The sequence below is a fragment of the Phyllobates terribilis genome, unplaced genomic scaffold (genome assembly GCF_046119375.1).
Source record: "Phyllobates terribilis strain yellow unplaced genomic scaffold, ASM4611937v1 Scaffold_10__3_contigs__length_209671492, whole genome shotgun sequence".
Taxonomy (NCBI): Eukaryota; Metazoa; Chordata; class Amphibia; order Anura; family Dendrobatidae; genus Phyllobates; species Phyllobates terribilis.
Window position 1 is genome coordinate 12,404,022 of NW_027362770.1, and position 24,855 is coordinate 12,428,876.

The 24,855-nt window shown below is 43.6% G+C and overlaps 1 protein-coding gene across 4 annotated transcripts in view; it reads left to right on the forward strand.

Annotated features, from left to right (window-relative positions):
* Positions 1-24,855, forward strand: part of LOC141164357 (RUN and FYVE domain-containing protein 1-like) — a 496,863-nt gene that overhangs the window by 69,255 nt on the left and 402,753 nt on the right. For all 4 annotated transcript variants that reach the window (XM_073649492.1, XM_073649493.1, XM_073649491.1 and 1 more), the window contains one exon: positions 3,736-3,837. In XM_073649492.1, the coding sequence (XP_073505593.1) occupies positions 3,736-3,837 (102 nt within the window). The remainder of the gene's footprint in view (positions 1-3,735; positions 3,838-24,855) is intronic.

The following is a 24,855-nucleotide window of genomic DNA, read 5'->3' on the forward strand; positions in this document are numbered from 1 at the left end:
CAAAGGTCCCAAAGGATCAAAGTGTTTGTAAAGCTGGTGGGTGTGGACTCACTACGCCATGGGAGAGGCATGACTAAGCGTCTACCTGGTGTTCACTATAGCCTCTGGTGGCGAGGTTAGGCTTTGCTGCATGTAGTCACCATGTTCCACTCCGGGGCAGTCCCCAGGAATGCAGCAGCTGACTAAGGAGTCAGAGTCATGGGTACGCGGTACGGTGTGGGGCTCGAGACAGAGGCAAAGTCAGACTGTCTGATGTCGGGGCAGGCAGCACAGGATCAGAAATTGTAACCGTTCAGGAGCAGAGTGGTCACGCAGAACTGTTAACAGGCTAGGTCATTAACGAGAAGCTAGATACAGGAGGTTGCATGCACATAGACTAACAGACAAGAAACCATGTTTGAGCAAAGGGTGGTGAGAGGAGCTGCCTTTAAATAGAGCCTACTCGCATGGGAGCCAAATTTCTGCAGGATTCTGCATGGTTAAATTCCTGCAGAAACTGGCCACGACCCTTAACCGCTTTCTGATGTGGTCAGTAATAGTATGTTGTGCTGACCTGGGCCAATTGGACCAGGGATGTACCGGTGATCGGGCCCGCATATAGGCTGTGCGGGCACGATCGCCGCCGGGTGTCAGTTGATTCTCACAGCTGACAAAAGTACAGCAAAAAAAAAATGACGATATGGCGACTAGTGTTAAGCAAAAGTGCTTGCTACTTGAGTTTGCATCGGGTGCTCGGGTACGCACCGAGTATCGCGGGCTCTCGAGTGACTTACTGGAGTCTCCGCCCCATATGTCTCGTGGCTGTTAGGCAAGGTTTTTTTGGATGTATGTCATGCACAAGCAATCCCCGCATGTTTTTTTTTGGGTGTCTAATAACCGTGAAACATGCGGGGTGGGGACTCGAGCATGTCACTCGAGCACACGCTGTACATGGTGCATACCTGAGTACCCGATGCAAACTCAAGTAGCGAGCACTTGCGCTCAAGACTAATGACAACTTATTCAATATGATGACCTAATGTCATCAAATTCTGTGTCGTACCTCTGGGTTCAAAATGTTCACTATACCCCTTGATAAAATCCTTGTGGGGTCTAGTTTCCAAAATGAGGTCACTTGTGGGGGGGTTTCCCACTATTTAGTGCATAAGTGGCTCTCCAAACGCGACATGGTGTCCGCTCTCGATTCCACTCAATTTTGCGTTCAAAAAGTCACACAGTGCTCCTTCCCTTCTGAACCCTGCCGAGTGCCCAACCAGTGCATTTTCCCCACATATGGGCTATCGGCATACTTAGGAGAAATTGCACAACAGTTTTTGAGGTCTATTTTCTCCTCTTACCCTTGTGAAAATAAAAAAATTGGGGCTAAAAGATAATTTTTGTTGAAAAAGCTTTTTTATTTTCACGGCTCTGATATACAAACTTCTGTGAAGCTCCTGGGGGTTCAGGGTGCTCACCAGACATCTAGATAAGTTCCTTAAGGGATCTAGTTTTCAAAATGAAGTCACTCATGAGGGGATTACACTGTTTAGGCACATCAGGAGCTCTTCAAATGCGACATGGCATCCGCTAATTTTTGAGGCAAATTTTACATTCAAAAAGTCAAATGGCACTCCTTCCCTTCCAAACCCTGCCGTGAGGCCAAACAGTGTTTCTTCCCCACATATGGAGTATCTGTGTGCTCAGGAGAAATTGCACAACAAATTTTGGGGTCCAATTTTTCCTGTTAACTTTGCAAAAATAAAAAAATTTGGATCTAAAGTAAAAAAAAATTTGAAAAAAAAATTGGTCACTGTTTTCTTCCACATTCTAAAAATTCCTGTGAAGCACCTGAAGGGTTATTAAGCTTTTTTAATGTGATTTTGAGCACTTTGAGGGGTGAAGGTTTTGGAATGGTGTCACTTTTGGGTATTTTTATCATAATGGCCCCTCAAGAGTCACTTCAAATGTGATGTGGTTCCTAAAAAAAAAAAAAAAGGTTTTGTAAATTTTGTTGGAAAAATGAGAAATCGCTGGTCAACTTTCAACCCTTATAACTTCTTAGCCAAAAAAAATGTTGGTTCCAAAATTGTGCTGATGTAAAGTAGACATGTGGGAAATGTTATTTATTAACTATTTTGTGTGACATATCTCTCAGATTTAAGAGCATGAAAATTCAATTTTCGCCAAATGTCCAATTTTTCTTTCACAAATAAACGCAAGTCATATCAAATAAATTTTACCGCTATCATGAAGTACAATATGTCACGAAAAAACAGTCTCAGAATCAGGGGGATCCATTGAAGTGTTCCAGTTATTAATTCAAATTGACAGTGGTTAGAGTTGTAAAAATTGGCCTGGTCATTAACGTGCAAACCAACTTTCGTTTGTGGGAAAGCGCCTTTAACCCTGAGGATGGTTTTAATCAATAGATCTTGGAATGATAATAAGTTTCACAATTGGATGTGTTTAAATAAAATGTCCCTGTGCTGAGATAATCTTATAAATGTGCCCCTGCTGTGTACTGTGTAATGGCTGTGTCTGACCCTGCAGGAACATGGTCTGATCATACCACATCCCCTGGGCAGGGGGGAAGCAAAATACAATCCAACAATACAGCAGGGGATCACAGATGATTCTTTTTGTGAGGTTAAAAACAGGCAGTGAAATTTTTTAACAATGTTTTACTTCAAAGACAGAATCAGCTGTTTACCCCTGCTGAAATGTCTGTATACTCTTGCTTCCTCCCCTGTCCAGGAGATGTGGTATGATCCTGCACGGTCAGACACAGCCATTGATTAAAATGAACTTTTGTTTGTTGGAAAACCTCTTTATGGCCAGATGTAACCACCATGCTTTAGTAGCAGTGCAAAAGAGCTCGTAGGAAACAAACCTCAGCGAACCGACCTGATGCGAGGAGACGCCACACTGTGGTGACCATGGCGAGTAGGGCGGTGCTGAGAAGGTGTGCGAGTCATCGCCGTGACAGTTTACATCAGAATTCTGGTGTAAATTGCTTTGATAAGGTGGAACTTTAGGCTTTTTCACACCATTTTCGCCCCAGCTCTGGGTGGAGTTGGGGTGCGACGGGGCAGGACACCACAGCTCAAATTCATGATGATGTGTGTGGCGTTCCTTATGTTAGAAATATTTGCTCCTTTCCATGACTGGTGTAAGATTTGTTGCACAGAGCACGTCACTTGTCAGACGCTCCTAATTGATTTAAGAGCTGTGCACCTCTTAATGAATCTGGAGTACCTGACTTAAACATTCCTCCTCATCAAGATTAACCTGAACAAATCCAGTCCTAATGAATTGGAGCTTGACTGTATAACTTTAGTAGTCAATGGCCTTATTCATTAAGACAAACGTTCAGGTAGGGCGTGCTAAATTTATGTGCAGGCATGAGTTTCTTAAAGAATGTGGCTAATTTTTCAGATGCTGTGCACCGCCACAAGAAATATACTACATTGCGGGGGACTGGAGCACATTTCTGTTGTAATTTACCCCACTTTTGGTGTGGTAAATGAGGAATATGTTGGCCGCATTCAGCTATGCTATATCCTGGCTAAGCTTCAATAACTTTTAGAAAAGTGGGCCGAACTTTTTGGAACTTGTGTAAAAACGCCAATAAGTTGTAATATTTCAAAACATTTTATGCCAGAATTGGGCCTATAACTTTTCAAATTTGTTAATTTAAAAAAAAATCTTTATAGTTGATATCAAATTCTATTCTCAAGGATATTTCTTGTTTTTAAGGACATCTCTCGGTAGAGGCAGAGCCTGGTTGCACCTTTCATTGATGCAAAAGAAAATGGCTGATTACTTGCAAGTTCTTATTGATCACAAAAATCTTCTAAGGTAAGCTTGGTATAGCAATAGCAGCATATTAATGTTCATTTCCTGATTAAATGGGTTGGAATATTTTTTTTGCTATAAAATACCTGAATATATTAATAATAATCTATCTATATAATTGTCTTATCCCGTCTGTCTGTCTGTCTGTCCTGGAAATCCCGGATCGCTGACTGGTCCGGCCGCGGCCAATCAGCGACGCGGCATTTCAGAAAAACATGGCAGCCGTTAGCGTCTCATGTGCGGCACGGAGGTCAGCGGCGATGCAGCCGGGAGATGCAGCCGGCTGCTGGCAGCATAAGTCCCCCGACCGCAGGCACCGCTGACCTACATGCGGCTATCGTCGGTAGATCAGTGGCTACGGCCGCTTATCTCCCGAGGACAAGTGTGACGCCCCTCCTCTCCCCTCCTCTCCCCTCCCCTCCCCTCCCGTCCCTCCCCTCCCCTCCCCTCTCCTCCCGTCCCTCCCCCCGCTCGATTAGGACCTCGGCACCCGGCGTCATACTTACCCCTCCCCTCCCCTCTCCTCTCCCCTCTCCTCTCCTCCATTCCCTCCCCCCACTCGATCAGGACCCCGGCACCCGGCGTCATACTTACCCCTCCCCGTGCCTGCGCAGCAGCTCCTGTGTCTTCCGCTGATGCTCTGTGACGTGTCAGGTCAGAGGGCGCGGTGACGTCTTTACACCGCGCTCTCTCCTGACCGGTCACAGCGCACAGCGTGAAGATGCCGGCTGCGCTCGAGTCCAGAGAAGCAGTGAGGTGAGTATTGTATTTTTTTTTTTTTTTTTTTTTGTATGGGGCCATAGGGGACCTGCATGGGGCACTATGGGGGGATGGGACATCCTGCATGGGGTATTATATAGGGGGGATGTGACAGCCTGCATGGGGCATTATATGGGGGGAGAGGTGACATCCTGCATGGCCCATTATATGGGGGGAGAGGTGACATCCTACATGGGGCATTATATGGGGGAGAGGTGACATCCTGCATGGGGTATTATATAGGGGGGATGTGACAGCCTGCATGGGGCATTATATGGGGGGAGAGGTGACATCCTGCATGGGCCATTATATGGGGGGAGAGGTGACATCCTACATGGGGCATTATATGGGGGAACAAGTGACATCCTGCATGGGGCATTATAAAGGAGGGTCGGGAGACATATGCTAGAATACCCGATGCGTTAGAATCAGGCCACCATCTAGTTATAATAATATTGGCAATAGAAAAATGCATAGACCAAATTGATCTTTATTTCATTCATGGCACCTTTATCTTTTAATAGTAGATAAGGAATGGTCAATGTGAATATGCCCTAAACATCCCACTTATAGTGCTTAGTCAAGGCTTGTCTTGTTCTTTTGCTCTTTTCCTGTTCTCAGTTGCATCACTGTTATTGCTAGCCCATGTTAGAAAAAGTAACCTTTAGCCCTTTGTACATCATGACCGTTATTTCTGCAGCTCTTCTCAGGCTCCACTAATTTTATGTTAGTCTTCATCGTTGTCACTCATGTTGTCATGTCATAATGTAGGTTGAGTGAAATGTCTATAGCATTCCCTGTAATGTAATGATATTCTTATTCCCGATTGTGGTTTTAAAATAAGGCCCCTTAATGGCCACCATTTTTACACTCCTCGGCAGTCATTAAGGGGTTTAAGGTAATATTGACTTCAGAGTCAAAAAAATCTCTGGTGTCTCTGCAACCTGGAGTAGCTGATATTCCGGAGAACATGATCATGGTCGGTTTTGCTGGACCCCGATCAAGTGATCGCCGTTATTCGTTGAAAAGTGAGAAAAAAATTGTGAGATCCAGTATAAAAATAATTTCCCTCTCCTCTGACATGATATAGCATGTCAGAGGAGAGAGAAACGATGTTCCCAAGCCCTCCACCGTACCTTGGTACCAGTGACGCCATCTCCTGCTCCTCCTCTTCTTCATGAAGCAAAATTGTGGACGTTGTGCGCCTGCTGAAATCTGCCTGCCTGCACCCGACAACTGCAGGGATTTTTCCATTGGTTTCTGACATTTGATCCCTGTGAAAGACCCTGTCACAGTGATCAAAATCCCTAGAATTAGTAAATAGGACAGCACCTGGGCTGTGTCTTGCACCCCCCTTGTATCTTCCCTTTAGTCAGATGAAAAAAAATAAATTTTTTAATTTTTTTATTATTTGCCGTTGGGGGTTTAAGCTTTAGGTTAGGGATTTTTCAAAAGTTACAAAAAAAAACAAAACGACAATATGACGACATATTCAATATGACAACCTAATGTTAAAAAATATGTGCTGTATCTATGGTTACAAAATGCTCACTATATGCCTGGATAAAATCCTTGAAGGGTCTTGTTTCAAAATTGGGTCACTTATGCCTTTTTTTTCTTTTTTTAGGCTTCTTAGGGGCCGTGTAAATACAACTTGGTACCCGCCATCTTTCAGCCAAATTTGTGTTTCAAAATTCAAATTACTCTTTCCGTTCCAAGCCCTGCCGTTTGTCCAAACAGAACTTTTTGGCAACATTGGGGTATCACTGCACTTGTAAGGAAGCGGGTAACAAACTGTGGGGTCCACTTTTTGGTGTTATTTTCGGTAAAAATGAAAAAAATATTGTGGCTAAAGCAGCATTTTAGAGGTAGCATTTTTTTATTTGCATTAAAGAAGTTGTCCACTACTAGGAAAACACCTTTTTGATCGACATGTTTGATGCTGATAAAATAAAAAAGCCTATACTCCCGTCCTGTGCCGCCGGCATTCCAGAGGTGTCTGCACTTGCGTTTCTGGGACTCTCGATCAGCTGTTATAAGACGTGAGCCTGGCGCCCAATCAGAACTGGCCTCGCCTTCAGACAAATCAAACATCAAGAAGAAGTCTGGGCTGCGACTGCTTTTTCACTTCCTCTTGATGTTTGATTTGTCTGAAGGCGAGGCCAGTGAGGCCAGCTTTGATTGGGCGCCAGGCTCACGTCTTAGAACCGCTGCACGAGAGCCCCGGAAATGTGAGTGCAGACACCTCTGGAATGCCTAGTAGTGGACAACTTCTTACATTTCTGTGACGCACCTGAAGGGTTAAAACATTTCCTAACACCATTTTAAAAACCACACCTCTCAAATATTTACACTGCAATCACTTTTGGGGAGTTTCCAATATACAGGCTCATCAAAGTCCATTTAAATCTGAATAAGTCCCTAAAGAAACAGGTTTTGTAAATTTGTTGAAAAAAAATGAGAAATTGCTACTCAACTTTTAACCCCTCTAATATCCTAACAAAATACAGTATAATGACGTTTGAAAAATGATGCAAATGTAAAGTAGACATGTGGGAAATGTTATTTATTAAAGGGAACCTGTCACCAGGATTGCCCCATATGAGATACGGCCACCACCATTCAGCCCTCATATTCAGCTTATTAATATGCTGTGAATATGCCCCCAATCCAGCCTACAACTAAACAAAAAAGGCTTTTTATATATGCGTCCGGGCAGAGAAGTACGCCTGTGCAGGATCGCGATGCACTGTGTGGATGACGTAGGGACACTTCCTCCACACAAAGCAAGAAGGAAGACTGTATCAAAAGAGGTGAGCAGGAACAGCCCCTTGGACTGGACCACCCCGCAGGTGAGTATGTAGTTTTTCTTTTGTTGCAGGTCGGAATAGGGGCATATACACATTACTATGCTGTTCTGGTGACAGGTTGCCTTTAATTATTTTGTACAGCATGACTAACTGGTTTAATATATTTTCATAAATAAACGCAAGTCATATTGAACAAATGTTACCATTATCATGCAGTACAATATGTCATGAAAAATGTCTCAGAATCAGTGGGATTCATTGAAGCGTTCCAGAGGTATTACCACTAAGTGACACTGGTCAGATTTCTAAAATTTGGCCTGGTCATTTAGGTCAAAATTAGCTTGGTCACTAAGGGGTTACGTTGTAACAACTCCATTAGAGGCTTTAGTTGGAGCCGCTATTGCCAATTCTGTGATATTGGATAGACAAACTAGCGTTGCGTTCAGTAACCATCATGCAGCTAGTCCAACACTAATATGATTTGTGTGTAAAATGTTAATGTACAATACAAAGTTATATTGTGGTACTGTGTTAGCCAGAAAAATTGATGGAAATACTTTTATGCCCAAATATGACAAAAGTATTCTCGAAGTGATACCTTTATTGGCTAACCAGAAAAAAAATATATATATGCAAGCTTTCAGAACGCAGAGGTGCCTTCTTCAGGCAATATTACAAATGAATTCATAAGACAAAAGGCACAACATTTGAGAGATGTTGCAACAAGATATTTGTTCATGAGGTGTAAGGGATGATGCCTCCTACTGATAAGTCAAAGAAATCAAATTAGTCATCATTTTGCAACAAGAAAAAGTAATTTGATCTCCCTAACCTATCAGTAGGAGGCATCACCCCTTACACCTCATGAACAAATGTCTTGTTGCAACATCTCTCAAATGTTGTGCCTTTTGTCTTATGAATTCATTTGTAATATGCCTGACGAAGGAGCTCTGAAAGCTTGCATATACTATATATATATATATATATATATATATATATATATATATATATATATATATATATATATATATATATATATATATATATATATATATTTATATATATATATTTATTTATATATATATATATATATATATATATATATATATATATTTATTATATATATATATATATATATATATATATATATATATATATATATACATATTTATATTTATTTATATATATACATATTTATATTTATTTATATTTATTTATTCTGGTTAGCCAATAAAGGTATCACTCCGAGAATACTTTTGTCATTTTTGGCATAAAAGTATTTACATCAGAGCCAAAAAGTTTCTCAGATATGGATAAATAATGAAACCTTACCTTTATTTTATATTGATGTACTGCATATTTTTAAAGGTAATGTGGCAGGATTTAGGTTTTTATAATCATTTTTTTTATACGATGAATTACCGTATTTTTCGGATTATAAGACGCACCTAGGTTTTAGAGGAGGAAAATAAAAAAAATAAAAATTTAAGGAAAAAATATGGTCATGACGCACTTTTAAGGGGGAGGGGGTCTTCTGCTGACACTGGTATAGGGGTAATGTCCCCCAACTATGACAATATCCCCCATACTGGTATAAAAGGAAGGGGGGCGGCATATATATGTGGTCCCCATCCCCATCCAGGTATGCCCGGCATCCCTCCATCCTGGTATGCATGGCACCCCTCATCCTTAGCCTGGTATGCATGGCACCCCTCATCCCTATCCTGGTATGCATGGCACCCCTCATCCCCAATCCTGGTATGCTTGGCATCCCTCATCCCTCTCCTGGTATGCATGGCACCCTTAATCCCTGTCCTGGTATGCAGGCACCCCTCATCCCTGTCCTGGTATGCATGGCACCCCTCATCCCTGTCCTGGTATGCATGGCACCCCTCATCCCTGTCCTGGTATGCATGGCACCCCTAATCCCTGTCCTGGTATGCTTGGCACCCCTCATCCCTGTCCTGATATGCATGGCACCCCTATTCACTGTCCTGGTATGCATGGCACCCCTAATCCCTATCCTGGTATGTGTGGTCCCCCTAATCCCCATCATGCTGCACATAAAAAAATAAACACTCCTACTCACCTTTCTTCTCTCCTCCAGCGCTGCTTCCGGTCTGCCTGCACTGATCTCTCCATGTGAGCCGCGCATGACGTCACTGCCATGCGCGGCTCACAAGGAGAGATGAGCTGCCAGAAGTCACTGCTCCCCACGCCGGGTCTGTGTGCGCGGGGAGCAGTGACTTCACTCTCCTTCATAGCCGGCACACAGCGGAGCGCAGCGCGGCTCCTGCTGCTGCCGGCTATCTCCTGTGCCCGCTCATTAAAGGGCATGAATATTCACCCCCTCCCCACACCCATGGGCGTGGAGAGAGGTTGAATATTCATGCCGTTTAACAGTGGGCACAGGAGATAGCCGGCAGCAGCCGCAGCGCGGCTACACTGTATACCACTATTAAGGAGCATGAATATTCAGTGCTCCCCACTCCTCATGGCCATGGGGAGCAGTGAATATTCATTTTCTTTAGCAGCGGGGACAGTGTAGGCTGCAGCAGGCGGCTGCTGCCTCCTGTGCCCCGCACCTCCACCGCTACCGCTTCCCCCACACCCCACAAAGATATACACCCCCCCAACATTCGGACTATAAGACGCACCCCCCATTTTCCTCCAAAATTTTGGAGGAAAAAAGTGTGTCTTATGGTCCAAAAAATACGGGACTTTAGCACAGCGTTAAATGTCCTGTTTTAACAGTTTTCTTTTTTTTTTTCTTCTGCAGCCGCTGGGGGCTCCATTTTTATTTGCTGGTGTGTAAGTGTCTGAGCACGACACGTAAACATTTTAAATATGGCAGCCCCTATGAGACTGCAGTCAATATCCATCCGCATCTCCTACATTGTGGCTGCCTCTGGCTGTGAACTAGGCATGCCCCCTAGGCTGTCCAGGGAACAGCTGTGGGGGTAGACAGGCACCAATTTGATACAGCTCGCAGCTATCCTACTAATATTATAAATGCGAAAGTTTGTGAGTATGTATGTTTGTTACGCTTTCACGAAAAAACTACTGGACGGATTTGCATGAAACTTTACAGTAATATAGATTATACATCGGAATAACATATAGGCTACAATTTGTAATGATTTTCTGTAATTTTGGTTGTAATATAACGATACATGTCAATTAAGTTGGAAAAAAATCTGGCCTCTGAGAGCTATCTTGGCGTACGCTGCCTAAACCGTTGGAGTTACACAAAGATGATGTACCGTAGAATTGTTTGTCTTGAATAGTTCTAAATAAAAGTCCGCGACAGCATATATCTACCTTTTATGTGGAAGCCACTATGACCAAAATTGTGAACCATAAATTTAATTAAATTAGATACTAAAGCCACTATGACCAAAATTGTGAACCATAAATTTAATTAAATTAGATACTAAAGCCACTATGACCAAAATTGTGAACCATAAATTTAATTAAATTAGATACTATTTTACAATGCACATTTTAGTATATTTATCAAACTTTTTAGTATATTTATCAAACTCTTATATACACACATACACAGGTGATATTTAAATGGCTGATTTACAGCAGTCAGAAGAGATTGATAATACAATAATTTGCCCATAGTGGATCATTGTATAGTGAGGTCACAGTTGCCGCCTGTCCACAGTCAGAATACAGGGGTGATCATATACCGTGGCCAGGTACAAGTGTGGCACAGGGGGTTCACACACGACCCCCAGGGACTGACATTTCCTAGAAACTTTGGCAGCTGTCAGTCATGAGCTCACCCTGATACATTACACTCTGGAAACAGCTGAAGGGAGAAGGATAATTTATGACATTTTCTCAGACTTAAAAAAAAAAAAAATAATAGCCCAGAAAACAGCCCATATGTCAGGAACAGGTTACTATGGAACTAGAAGTCCCAGCACGGCCTGCCCGCGCCCACAGCCCGGGGGGAGTGTGAGGCTTCCTCCTGCAGGTTGCCCGGGGGCACCGGGCCGTCATTGTCCTCACACAGGGGGTCCCCGCCGCCATTGTCCCTCCACATAACACCGTATAATAAAACATGCGCTCACCTGCGCCAGCTGCTGCAGCCGGGAAAGTTCCGAGCGCCTCACCTGGGCGGAGGAGAAGTGATGCACACACGGGGAGGGGCAGTAACCTGAGCGCGGCTCCATGGAGGATGCACACACTGCAGCCTGACAGCACCGGCAGCAGCTCTACACAAATGGTGTCCTCCCCTCCTGTGTGCAGCACAGCCCTGTGTGTGTGCAGCGCAGCATGTCACCCACAGCATAAGCAGGCTGCTCTCAGCTCCCACAGAGCACTGGGAATGGTTGCTATGGGTAACCACGCCACAGCTGCTCCTCATAGACCAGTCATATACAACTGATATCGTCTGTACAGCGATCGTAATATAACTAATTAGATTGTTTTAGTATTTTGTTTGAACTTTACTAAGTACCTATTTTGTAATTAGTACTTATAAAAATGCCGTGAAAGCATAAGTCTAACATTTCGCAAAGCTCTAATAAAGCCCGAGCTATGAAAATAATTAGACGTGATGAGACGTCTCAACAAGCCGAGCAACGAAGGCTTGAGCAGGCGGTGCGTTGTGCGGCACATAGAGCTGCAGAGACTCCAGAACAATCCCAAGTCCGATCTGAACAGAATGCGGAGTTTTTGGCATCTCAACGGGCTGCTGAAACTCAAGAACAGTCCCAAGCCCGACGTGAACAGCGTGCGGAGTATCTGGCGTCTCAACGGGCTGCTGAAACTCAAGAACAGTCCCAAGCCCGACGTGAACAGCATGCGGAGTATCTGGCGTCTCAACGGGCTGCTGAAACTCCAGAACAGTCCCAAGCCCGACGCGAACAGCATGCTGAGTATCTGGCGTCTCAACGGGCTGCTGAAACTCAAGAACAGTCCCAAGCTCGACTTCAGCAGCAAGCGACTTACATGGTTTCCCAAAGAGCCACTGAAACTTATGAAATGGCCGAATCTTGCAGACGCACTGTTGCTGAAAGGGCAGCACAGCGACGTCAAACATTTACAAGAAATACATGGATATTGTTTAATAAAGCTGCATTTGAGTATCACGAGACTCTTGATTATGAAACTCACAAGCTTATAAAAATAGAAGCAATGACCATAGATTGCAAATATTGCGGAGCTCTTAAGTGGAAAGAGGAAGCAGCAGGTGTGTGTTGTTTGGGCGGGAAAGTAGCTCTTCCTTATATAGACGAGCCAGTTCAACCTTTAAAAGAGCTTTTCTCTAATGAAACTGATGAATCTCGCCTTTTTCTAAATAATATAAGAAAATACAACATGTGCTTTCATATGACGTCTTTTGGAGCAGATCAAATTGTCTCAAAGTCAGGGTTTTGCCCGACCTTTACAATACAAGGACAAGTATACCACCGTATCGGTTCTTTAATTCCTACGTCCATTTCGCAACCACAATTTTTACAAGTTTATTTCATAGGTGACGAAGAAGAACAAATCAACAGGCGTACTGAGTGCGTGCAAAGCGTAGATAGAAACATAGTTAAAAAATTACAACGAGTACTTCACGACCACAACATTTTGGTGCATGAATTTAAAACGGCTAGAGACAGAATGATCAATGACGATCATTTCAAAGTAGTGATTCACCCAGACCGTGTACCACGTGGTCAACATGAGAGACGATTCAATGCCCCTACTACAAATGAAATAGCTGCTGTAATAGTTAGTAGCGAACAAACTATGTTTCGGGACATCGTTGTGCAGCCGCGCGATGGCATGCTCACTAGGGTTCCCGATACACATAGATTCTATGAAGCTCTCGAGTACCCAATAATTTTTTGGAAAGGACAAGAGGGGTACAGCATTGATATTCCTCAGATAAATCCGATTACCAAACAAGCAATTCCAAGCAAAAAGGTGTCCTGCAAAGATTTTTATGCCTTTCACTTGATGGTCCGTCGCAGCGATTTTAATTTGATGCTTAAGTGTAGGCTCCTACTTCATCAGTTTCTGGTCGACATGTATGTAAAGATGGAAAGTGAGCGCTTAAGGTTCATTTCTTTAAATCAAAAAAATACTGCGCGCAGAAAATTATATTCACTTGCAAGATGCAATAAAAAATGATGCGGATTTGGATCCAAATAACTTAGGTCAGATGGTGATTCTCCCGTCATCATTTGTAAATAGCCCGAGATACCTACACGAATACACACAAGATGCGTTCACATACGTACGTAATTATGGGAGGCCTGATTTATTTATTACAATGACTTGCAACCCCGCTTGGCCAGAAATCACCAAAGAGCTTATGGCTGGTCAAAATTCAACGGACAGACATGACTTAACAGCTCGAGTATTTAGAATAAAAGTACAGAAGTTGGTAGCTCTACTTACAAAAGGTAACATATTTGGTGATATGCAATGCTTCATGTACTCGATCGAGTGGCAAAAGCGAGGTTTGCCTCATGTGCACTTACTGCTGGGGTTAAAGGAAAAATCGCATCCGAACCAAATTGACTAAATCATATGTGCTGAGATACCAAACCCAGAAACCGATCAAAAGCTCTATGATACAGTGACAAAGAATATGATTCACGGGCCATGTGGTACATTCAATTCTTCATCGCCATGCATGAAGGAAGGAAAATGTACCAAAAAATATCCGAGGAAGCTTTTAAAAGATACTCAAACCAATGACAAAGGTTATCCTTTGTACAGGCGCAGAGCACCAGAGAATGGTGGACGCACGACGATTATAAAAACCCATAGAGGAACACAGGAAATATTGGTGGACAATAGCTGGGTTGTCCCATATTCTCCACTCTTATCAAAAATTTTTAATTCTCATTTAAATGTAGAGTTCTGTAATACGGTACAGGTGATAAAATATATTTGTAAATATATTAATAAGGGTAGCAACCAGGCTATTTTTAACATCCGCCAGCAAGGGAATGTTAACATTGACCCAAGAGATGAGGTGCAGACCTTTAGAACCGGCCGATATGTTAGTAGTAACGAAGCAGCATGGCGGATCTTAGGTCTGCCTCTGCACGAGAGACACCCAACCGTCACTCATCTCGCGATTCATTTACCCAGTGGCGAGAGGGTTTACTTTACGGAAAATAATTTTAGAGAGAGATTAGAAGCACCACCTAAAACTACACTAACTGCATTTTTCCTGTTGTGCCAAAGTGATACGTTTGCAAAAACATTACTTTACATTGACGTGCCTCGCTACTATACTTGGAATGTGGCACGGAAGCAATGGAAATGTCGTTTACAAGGAACACCTGTCGATGGCTGGCCAGGTGTGAAGGCTGGAGACGCTCTAGGTCGCATTTACACGGTGCACGTTAGCAATTTTGAATGTTATTGCTTGCATATGCTGCTGAATGTAATAAGGGGTCCAACCAACTTCTCGGATTTAAAAACATTTGAAGGTCAAGAACTTGCAACTTTTCGGCAGGTGTGTGAGAAGATGGGGTTGTTGGAAGATGATAACCACTGGGATACCACCTTAGAAGAGGCCGTGCTATGTCGCTCCCCGGCGCAAATAAGAGAGCAGTTTGCCATATTGATATGCACTTGCGGTTTATCCAATCCTCTACAACTCTGGCGCAAGTATAAAACTGCGTTATCAGAGGATATCATGCACAGATTTGAAAGAATGGATCACGTTAACGATGATCTCTGTTTCAATGAGGCGTTGGGGCTTATCGAGGACAAAATATTAATAATTTCTGGAAAGAAATTGTCCGATTTTGGTCTACCCTCACCGCGGCGTAGAGGAGAGCTGTCGAACGAGTTGATAAAAGAGCTAAGCTATGATACCAACCAGTTAGACGCTCACGTTTGCGAAACTGAGCCACGTTTGCTACCTGATCAAAGAGAGATTTATCACAAAATAGTAGGACGAGTTGAGAATGTTGAAGGCGGACTTTTTTTCCTTGATGCCCCGGGTGGTACAGGAAAAACTTTCTTGCTTAATTTACTTTTAGCAAAAATTCGTAGCAGTCATAACGTTGCATTAGCTGTGGCTTCCTCTGGAATTGCTGCAACATTGCTAAGCGGTGGACGGACGGCACATTCAGTCTTTAAATTACCTCTTAATCTGGTGAACGAAGAAACCCCATCGTGTAATATCAGCAAGAGCAGCGCCCGTGGCCTCCTGTTGCAACAGTGCAAACTAATCGTGTGGGACGAGTGCACAATGTCACACAAACGCGCCATCGAAGCTCTTGATCGTTGTCTACAAGACTTACACAGTAAACAAACAATAATGAGTGGTGTGGTTGTTTTATTGGTTGGGGACTTTAGGCAAACTTTGCCTGTCATCGAGCGAGGCACTGCAGAAGACTAAATTAACGCATGTCTGAAATCCTCATATTTATGGACCAAAGTTGAAAAGCTACACCTCACCACCAACATGCGTGTCCAGTTATTCAGTGATCTAGAGTCGGACGCGTACGCTGAGAAACTGCTCGAGATCGGTGAAGGTCGAATCGAAACTGACGAAGAAGGTATGGTTCTATTCACTAACCAATTTTGTCATGTTGTGGATTCGGAAGACGCACTTATTGCTCAAGTTTTTCCAAATTTGCAACAAAACATCCACGATGAAAATTGGCTATGTGAAAGAACTATACTAGCACCAAGAAATGAAACAGTTGCGAAAATCAATAAAATTATCTTGGACCAAGTAACCAGCGATGCAACAGCCTACAACTCCATCGACACAGTCATGTCATCTGAAGATTGTACAAGCTACCCCGTGGAGTTTCTTAACTCTTTGGAGCCATCCGGGGTCCCATCTCATAAGCTCGAATCAAAGGTCGGTATACCCGTTTTGTTAATGCGCAACTTGGACGCCCCGAGATTATGTAATGGCACTAGATTGCGAGTCACTGAACTAAGCAGGCACATTGTAAAGGCCACAATTTTAACTGGAGAAGCTAAGGGTGAAAATATTCTTATACCCCGCACCCCAATAATACCCAATAACTTACCCTTTAATTTCAAGCGTTTGCAGTTCCCACTTATAGTTGCATTTTCAATGACCATCAATAAATCGCAAGGGCAAACTTTGAAGGTAGCGGGGATACATTTAGGCACGCCCTGTTTTTCCCACGGTCAGCTATACGTAGCTTGCTCACGTGTTTCTAAATCGCAAAATCTACATATTTTCGCTGAACGAAAGAAATAAAATAACAGTTTACAGGAGTATATTGCAGTAAAAACACATAGATAAATTACCTGCAGATGTCCATTATTCCAATTACATACTAATTCTTTACTAACACGAACAATATTAAACGCAAGTAACTTCAGTCCGTCCTGTTTATTAATCAGTGTTTAGTAATCCGTTTGTGATGAAATTTGATATGGATAATTTCAAGCCTGGGGGAGGACATAGGGCTACTTTTTATAAACACACCATACAGGCGAAGATTATATAAAACTGTAAACCTGATTGACTGACACACCTAGTGGTCAACGCACAGCCGAAACCACTGACCTTAGCATCTTGAAATTTGCAGATAGGTTCTATTATAGCTTAAATGAGCACTAAGAAAGGAATTTTGATAATTCTACCCTCAAGAGTTTCCCTCTTCATATTATAGGGGTTCAAAGATTGTATGGAATCCGTCAGTTTTGAAGTTAGACATCTGAAATTTTGGATGTACGAGTAACTAAATAAGATTATTTTTTTTTACTATTAAGATTTTTTTTTTTACTATTAAAATGATCTGTCACGGAACTTAATGTGGCAGACCAAATTCCACGTGAGCGAAGCCGCGGGTAAAAGCTAGTAAGTTTTATAAAGCTACAATTTTCCCTGTAACTGCAGGAGATGGAGGGTTGCAGCGAACATTAAGCGGGGGTCCGGGATGCGAATAGTGTTGTTCGGCACCCTGACATTCTGCTACTGTCAGGCTCCTGAGCTGTTTTGACCTCTGGAGAAGCCACCGCAGCACTGCTCTGAGCTGTGAGATCAGGGCTACCAAGGTCACTTTTTCCAGTGGTGAGAACAGCTTGGTTGCCTGGAAATAGTAGTACAACCGCCACGGTTAGCCCGCAGTGTTCAGAGCAGAGCAGCATAATCATCACATTGATCTGACTCCCCTCTGCTTTGTAATACAGGGATGTCTGAATAAAACTTAGACTGACAGAAATCTGATGGAGACTTACACTGACATAGCAGAGCCATATATCTAATCCCACCATGTAATACAGCCTGCAGCGCTATGGCTACAGTCTCGGGGCGGTACGCTCTAGGGCCCCAGTCCTGGGCCGGTACGCTCTGCGGCCCCAAACCCGGGGCGGGATGCTCTGTGGCCCCAGGCCCGGGGCGTAATGCAGAGATAAACATCTAATTTTAATGCATGACCCCGGCACATGATTCACTCCACGTGTCTGACCCCGGCACGATACTGCAAGCAGCACAGGCTGTGATCCTAAACTTCATCCTCATTTATCCCTTTGCCAATACTTTGCTCTTTAGGCCATGTTCACAGGTTGAGTATTTGGTCAGTATTTTACATCAGTATTTGTAAGCCAAAGCAAGGAGTGGGTGATAGAAATATGTGCACAACTTCTGTATTTATTATAATTTTTCGCTGATTGCTCCACTCCTGATTTTGACGTAAATACTGATGTCAAATACTCAACGTGTGAACGTGGCCTAGTTATTTATTAAATAATTTGTGTGGTTCAACTAACATTTACATCACATTATTTTTGAAATTATATATAAAACGTGCGCCTTTTATTTTCAGCCAAAAAGGTCACAAACAATAAATAAAGCAAAAAGAACAAAGACTTGCCCAGCTTGGTGCGAACTAACATACCAGACCACTTACGCTACCAGGGAACTTTGCAGGCTTGGCTTTCCAGTGACTCCGGATTTAGTATATTAAACCGCTGTGCATTTCCTCATCAGGAACACCTCCTGTCAGTCTGGAGGCTGTGACTCTAATGAAGCTTTTCCTTCAGCTCTTTCTGTCTCATTATGTGGCACCAGAGGAGTCTGGTTGCCACAGTGGCATTGCCTCCCTCACAAGGGGTGATGCCATGCCTGGAAGCAAGGAGGGTTCCCATAATCAGGTTTACCAGCATACAACACTTTCCTGGCTCCAGACCAGAAAGGGGAGCTCCTCCCCTTCAGACTGGATCTGGAGGCGGGGTTAGTGAGAGTGCGTTGAGAGGAGTTGGAGACAGGACAGCGACAAGGAAGGACCTGGGGAGGGGAGCTGTGTACATGCTCGCCCCAGAGGAGAGAAGCGCCAGTGAACCGGACACCGGAGTCTGAGGTTGTGGGGCACTGAAGGCCCAGCAGCAGAATCAGGAGGGCAGGAGACTGCAGGTCTCCTGGCCCCACCAGATGCCCAGAGGCTCAGCAGCACCATAGGGCCCAGCACCGCCACGTGAGAGCGACACTTAATGAAGGCCCGAGCTGCCTGCCATACGGGTAAGGAAAAAGACGTTTTACTCAGGGACGAGGGCCGCAGCATAGCTACAAGCAGCTGGGTCAAAGAGATTAGCGCAAAGGGAAGGCCTCCAACTTCACCTGGCGAGGTAGATTCCCAACTTGCTTCCAGGCCGTCCGGACCTCCACTACCAGCTAGTACCTGTGCCCCAGTTTGCCTAACAACCGCAAGTAAAGATGAGAGGAAACCGCCATTAAGCTGTTGACTGGTCATTATCTGCGCCATCACCTGCATTACACCGCACCAAGAACATCTGCCTCCACAATTCTTCATATACTGCCCTGGAGCTTAGCTCTGCCTGTGGAGAGCTGAACCAACTCTGCTGCGTCACCATCAGCTCCAGTGGATCTGCACCGCAGCGGAGGCCCAATATAGCCGCATACCACAGGTGGCATCACAAACATTATCTCTAAAAACTTTATTCCCCTACTACTTCCCCTTTATTTGACCGCCCGGGGCCATGGACCGGGTCACTGCCACCGTGACATCCCCAGCACCGACCGGCCTGGCTACCGAGTACCCCAGGGGGCGCGTCAACTACCTCTCTGAGCTGAGCTGACTAAGCCTCCAGCACTACCCATACTGAGCGGGTTTTATCCTTAAAAAAAAAAAAAGTACCGTATTTTTCGGCTTATAAAGACGCCCCCCCAAATTTGCTCCACTCCTGCCACCACCACCAGCTTGCTGCAGCAGCGACCCTGCCACCTGGGACACCACTCCACCTACCGTAAAAGCAGATTATAAGACAAACCACCATTTTATTTTCAATAAATTCCTGTTTTCCTCGCCAAAATTTGGGGTACATCTTATAATCCATTACAATACGCATACGGTATAAGCTTTAGTTTATATTTTTTTATTGTATGTACGATTTAAAATGTATTAAATGGGTGGGGACAGGGGCGTACATAGAACTTCTGCTATGGGGCCCCATGATTTCTAATTGCCCCCCCCCCCCTCCCCTCCAAAAAAATTAGATATTTGTCACAACTTTCCAGCCTTTACATAGTTATTTTCCTGCTGCTTAAGTCCTCCATTCCTCTTTCATTGCCCCCATAAAGTATGATGCCAACAGAAGTGTCCCCCAGACACCTTATTATGATGAGTTCCTCCATATGCACAGTACAGTGACCCTACTGTACCCCACCTCAACTCCGAAGGCAAAGTATGGTGATCCCAACACTTTATGATCCCCCTAACAGTGACCTCCACACAGCCCTCCATGCAGTATAATGGGCTCCACACACAGCCCTCCCCACAGTATGATGGACCCCACTCAAAAGTTCACACTGTTTAATTGCTTATATACACTTATGGCCCCCAACACAGCCCTCCAAATATTATAATGACCTCACATAGTCTTCCATATATTGTAATGCACCCCCCACAATCTTCCATACAATATAATGCACCCTGCATGGTCCGCCATACAATATAATGCACCTCGCATGGTCCTCCATACAATATAATGCACCCCGCATGGTGCTCCCATACTCTATAGCCACCAGTCACTGATTTTAAAAAATAAATACAATACTCCCCTCTCCTCGTTCCACCCGATGTTCCGGTCTCCTTAGCGTGTGGTGTGAAGTGCCGCAGATCTCAGAACAGGCGTGTTGTATTAACGTCATTGCACCCCCTAGTCTGACATGTCAGACGCCCAGGCAGAATGATGGGAGTGGAAGAGTCAGCTGACTCTCCCTCCTCTATCATCATTGCGGGCACTGATGGCCAGACGGGGTGCCAAGTGCGGGCACTGACACCAGCTCACGGGCCGCAGAGCAGTCGTGTGGCCTGCTGCCATTGGCGGTATGCCACTGGGTGGGGAGTAATACACAGGAAAAAATTAAGTTCACGACAAACGTGTTAATTTAACGTGTGGGAGGGCTAGTCAGATTGCTATATTTTCAGTAAACTAGTCATATGTAAAATGAGATACTGTAGATATATATCCAATAAAGGTATAAGTACTTAGTAACGTTTGTGCTACCAGTAATGTGGAAGCCCCTTATATTTCCGTTAACAGATGACTGACCTGAGTGGGGGCTTTTTTTGTGGACTCAGTTGAAGCTTTTATTGGGAATATTTTACATAACATTTTGGATCACATTTATCTGGCGCGCTATGCTGAGCACTTATATCAGGGTTTCCTTCTAAATCTCTGAATTGCGTGATTCAGATGAAATCCCCGAGGGATCCATTCAGACAGCAGAGTTACTCTGGACTTATCTGGCCTCTGTTAAGTGGTATCCTTCTTTTCAAAGGCTTACAAAACTGTGGCGGACCGCAGAATAAATGTGAGCCGAGCCTTACTGCGATCTTTGGGAGACAAGTAAAACATTCTTCACCTGCTGTTGATTTGTTCATTCTATTTTTTTATGCCGTTTCTCACTCGGTATAAGGGGTTTGATGGCTTTAATCTTTGGGTCAGTGCCATTACAGCGATGCCAGATTTATAGTAGTTTTTGTGTTTGCCAGCTCTCGCACACTAAAAAACACTGTTTTTTGCATCGCCATATTTTGAGATCTATAATTTTTTTATATTTCTACTGACAGTCATGTTGAGGCTTGTTTTTTGCAGGATGAGTTGATGTTTTTAATGGTACCATTGTCAGGCACATGACATTTTTTATCACTTTTTAGTCTCATTTATGGGAGGCAGAATGAACAAACAAGTAGGCATCAGACCTACAGGTAATAGGGTTTCCAGGAGTCCCTCATGACAGCACCATCAGGAAGTCATCCTTCATATACTTGATAGGGACAGGAAACACACAAGAGGTTAAAAGGCCCCTCCCTCCACCCCTACTCCAGTGATTTTTCAAGTACCACACCAGGGTGGATGCAACTCTATTTTATTTGCTTTTCTACAAACCATGTTAACATCATAAAGTCGTTTAAGGAATATCTAGGGAGGGAATGTAATGGGTGCTGTCATGAGGGACTCCTGGAAACCCTATTACCGGTAGGTTTAATGCCTACTTTCCAGAACGTCCCTCCTGACAGCACCATCAGGAGAATACCAGAGTATACATTTTAGGGTGGGACTACTGCCTGGAGGACCTTCCTTCCGTAGGCCATATCCTGACCTGACAGAATGTCTAATTCGTAATGTTTACAGAAGGTGCTTAAATTTGACTAAGTTGCGGCCTTGCAGATTTTGTGCACAGATGCCCCTGCTCTTTCTGCCCATGATGTGGACATAGCTCTGGTAGAATGGGCTCTAGTATTCTCTGGAGGAGATTTCCTCTCATATGAATAGGCCAGCCTTATTACTGAAGTGACCCATCTCGCTAAGGTAGATTTTGTTGCTTTTTTCCCCTTATTTTTTCCCCCAAACTGTATGAACAGGTTGGAATCTAAACTCCAGTCTTTTGTGACCTCTAGGTACTGTAGCACTGATCTCCTAACGTCTAGTGAATGGAAGGTCAATTTTTGATCATTTTTATAGTCCTGACAAAAAGAGGATAGGACCACCTCCTGATTCATATGGAAAGGTGTAACTACTTTTGGTAAGAATGCTGGATCTAGTCTGAGGATAATACAGTCATCTAGGCATTTCAGATATGGGTCTCTGATTGAAAACTCTTGTATCTCACCTATACGTCTTGCCGTGATTATTGCGACCAGAAACACTGTCTTACGCTAAAGGAATTTTATGCTTGATTCCTCGAAGGCTTCGTTGCATAGGCTCCTGAGGACTATGTTTAAGTCCCATGAAGGGACGTGGGATTTAAACGTTGGTCTCAACCTTGTTGTAGCTTTAATGAATCTCTCCACCCATGGATGGTGGGCTAGAGGATAGTCCAGGAAGGCCCTTAATGCTGCAATCTGTATCTTCAATGTGCTGGGTCTTAGACCTTTTTCAAACCCTGTCTGTAAGAATTCTAGAATTTTTTTTAAAGTCTGGAATAGAACTCTCTGATGTTGGCTGATACTGAGAACAAAACTTTTTCCATATTTTTGTACAGATGGCCGAAGTCACTTCTTTCTTACTATTCTGCATGGTTGAGATTACTGCATCTGACAGGCCTCTAGATCTCAGTATCTGCCTTTCAAGATCCCAGCCGAAAGCTGGAGAGTTTTCACATCGGGATGGTACACTGGACCCTGGAACAGCAAATCCCTTCTCTCTGGGAGGATTATCGGATCTTTCAGGGACATCATTCTTAGTAAGGGGAGCCAACTTCCCTTGGGCCAGAAAGGAAGGATTATTATTACCCTGACCCAGTCCTCCTGAATCTTCCTTAGTACTAACGGTATTAAGGGTAAAGGGGGAAATGCGTATGCCAGATCCATGTTCCATCTTTGGGATAAGGTGTCTATGCCTGCCGGCCTGTTCCCTGGATTGAGGGAAAAGAATTTTTCCGCCTTTGTGTTTTTTCGTGTGGCGAACAGATGCCATTGGGGGAACGCCCCACTGAAACACTTCCCAGTTTAAACTCCCAATCTGACTGCAGAATTGTTTTTCGACTGAGAAAATCGGCTACTGCATTGTGGGAACCTTTTAAGTGTACTGCTGTTATTGAAAGGATTAATCTTTCTGCCCACTGAAAAATGTTTCCGCCAAATATTGTAGCAGGTGGTGCTGTGGACCTCCCTGATGTTTGAGGAAGGCTACTGTTGTCATGTTGTCTGTAAAGATTCTGACATGATGACCTTTTAGCTGATCTTGTTACCTTTTTAAGGCCTCCCAGACTGCTTGAAGTTCTCTCAGATTTGATGAACTGGGAAGATCTTGCTTCTGCCGGGTACCTTGCAGGTATTGGTTGTTCACATGAGCCCCCCAACCACTGTTGCTTGCATCGGTAGTGAAAGTGACGAATGGAGCTAATTTCCACATGACGCCTACCTATAGGTTGGTCTTTGATATCCACCAAGTTAATGATCTCTTGGTTATTGTTGATAAAATAATTCTCTTGTTCAGACCAACCATCTTCTGATTCCAAGATGAAAGTATTTGTTGCTGCAACTGTCTCGATTGGAATTGACTTCACCTGACCCCTGGTATGAAAGCTGTCATGAGACCCAAGATTTTCATGCATTCTCGGATGGAGACTTTCCTTCTCCTTGTGAATCTCTTGATCCTGACCCTAAGTTCCGTCTACTTCTTTTCCAGAAGAAATTACATTTGTTGTTCCGAATCCAGGAGGATTCCCAAAAAGATTTTTCTTTTTTCTAGAATAAGATGTGATTTTTCCCAGTTTATAATCCATCCTAAATTGTTTAGGGTCAGTATTGTTGATGTTAGATTAATCTTCAGCTGTTGAGGAGATTCTGCTAACACCAGGAAGTCGTCTAGATACTGGATTATCAATATTCCCTGTTCTCTGAGGAATGCCATAACTTTGGCAATCAGCTTGGTAAAGATGCGAGGAGCCGAAGAGAGACCAAACGGAAGACAAGTAAACTGGTAATGATGAATGGTGTCTCCATCTTTTAGTGCAAACTGTAAAAACCTTTGACTGTGGTGGTGGATTGGAACATGATAATAGGCCTCTTTGAGATCTATTGTGCACATGATTGGTAGCTTGATTCAGGTGTTAAGATGTGGTTTTATACATTTTAAAACCTGATCCGAGCTACTAATCATGTGTAACTATGTAGTATATATGTATTTGCTTGTATATTGTTGTTAATCTAATAAATGAAATTTTTTATGGACATTTTACTCCGATGTTTTTGGTCTGGCTGCTCATATTTGGGAGTGTCCGTAGGTGATAATATTATTGGCCTGGATACTAATAGGCAATGGGCCATATCCACTTAGTGGTATTACGATGTACTCTGTTCTATGGATATTTTTTCATGCTACTGGCAAGGTCTAACAGGCCACCATAGCTGTCAGACCCGGAGGTCATCATGACAACCTTGGGTTGCCAAGACAACGATCGGTAGCCCGCGATTACGTCACAGGGGTGACGATCGCGTGGCAGACTAAGCCTCCT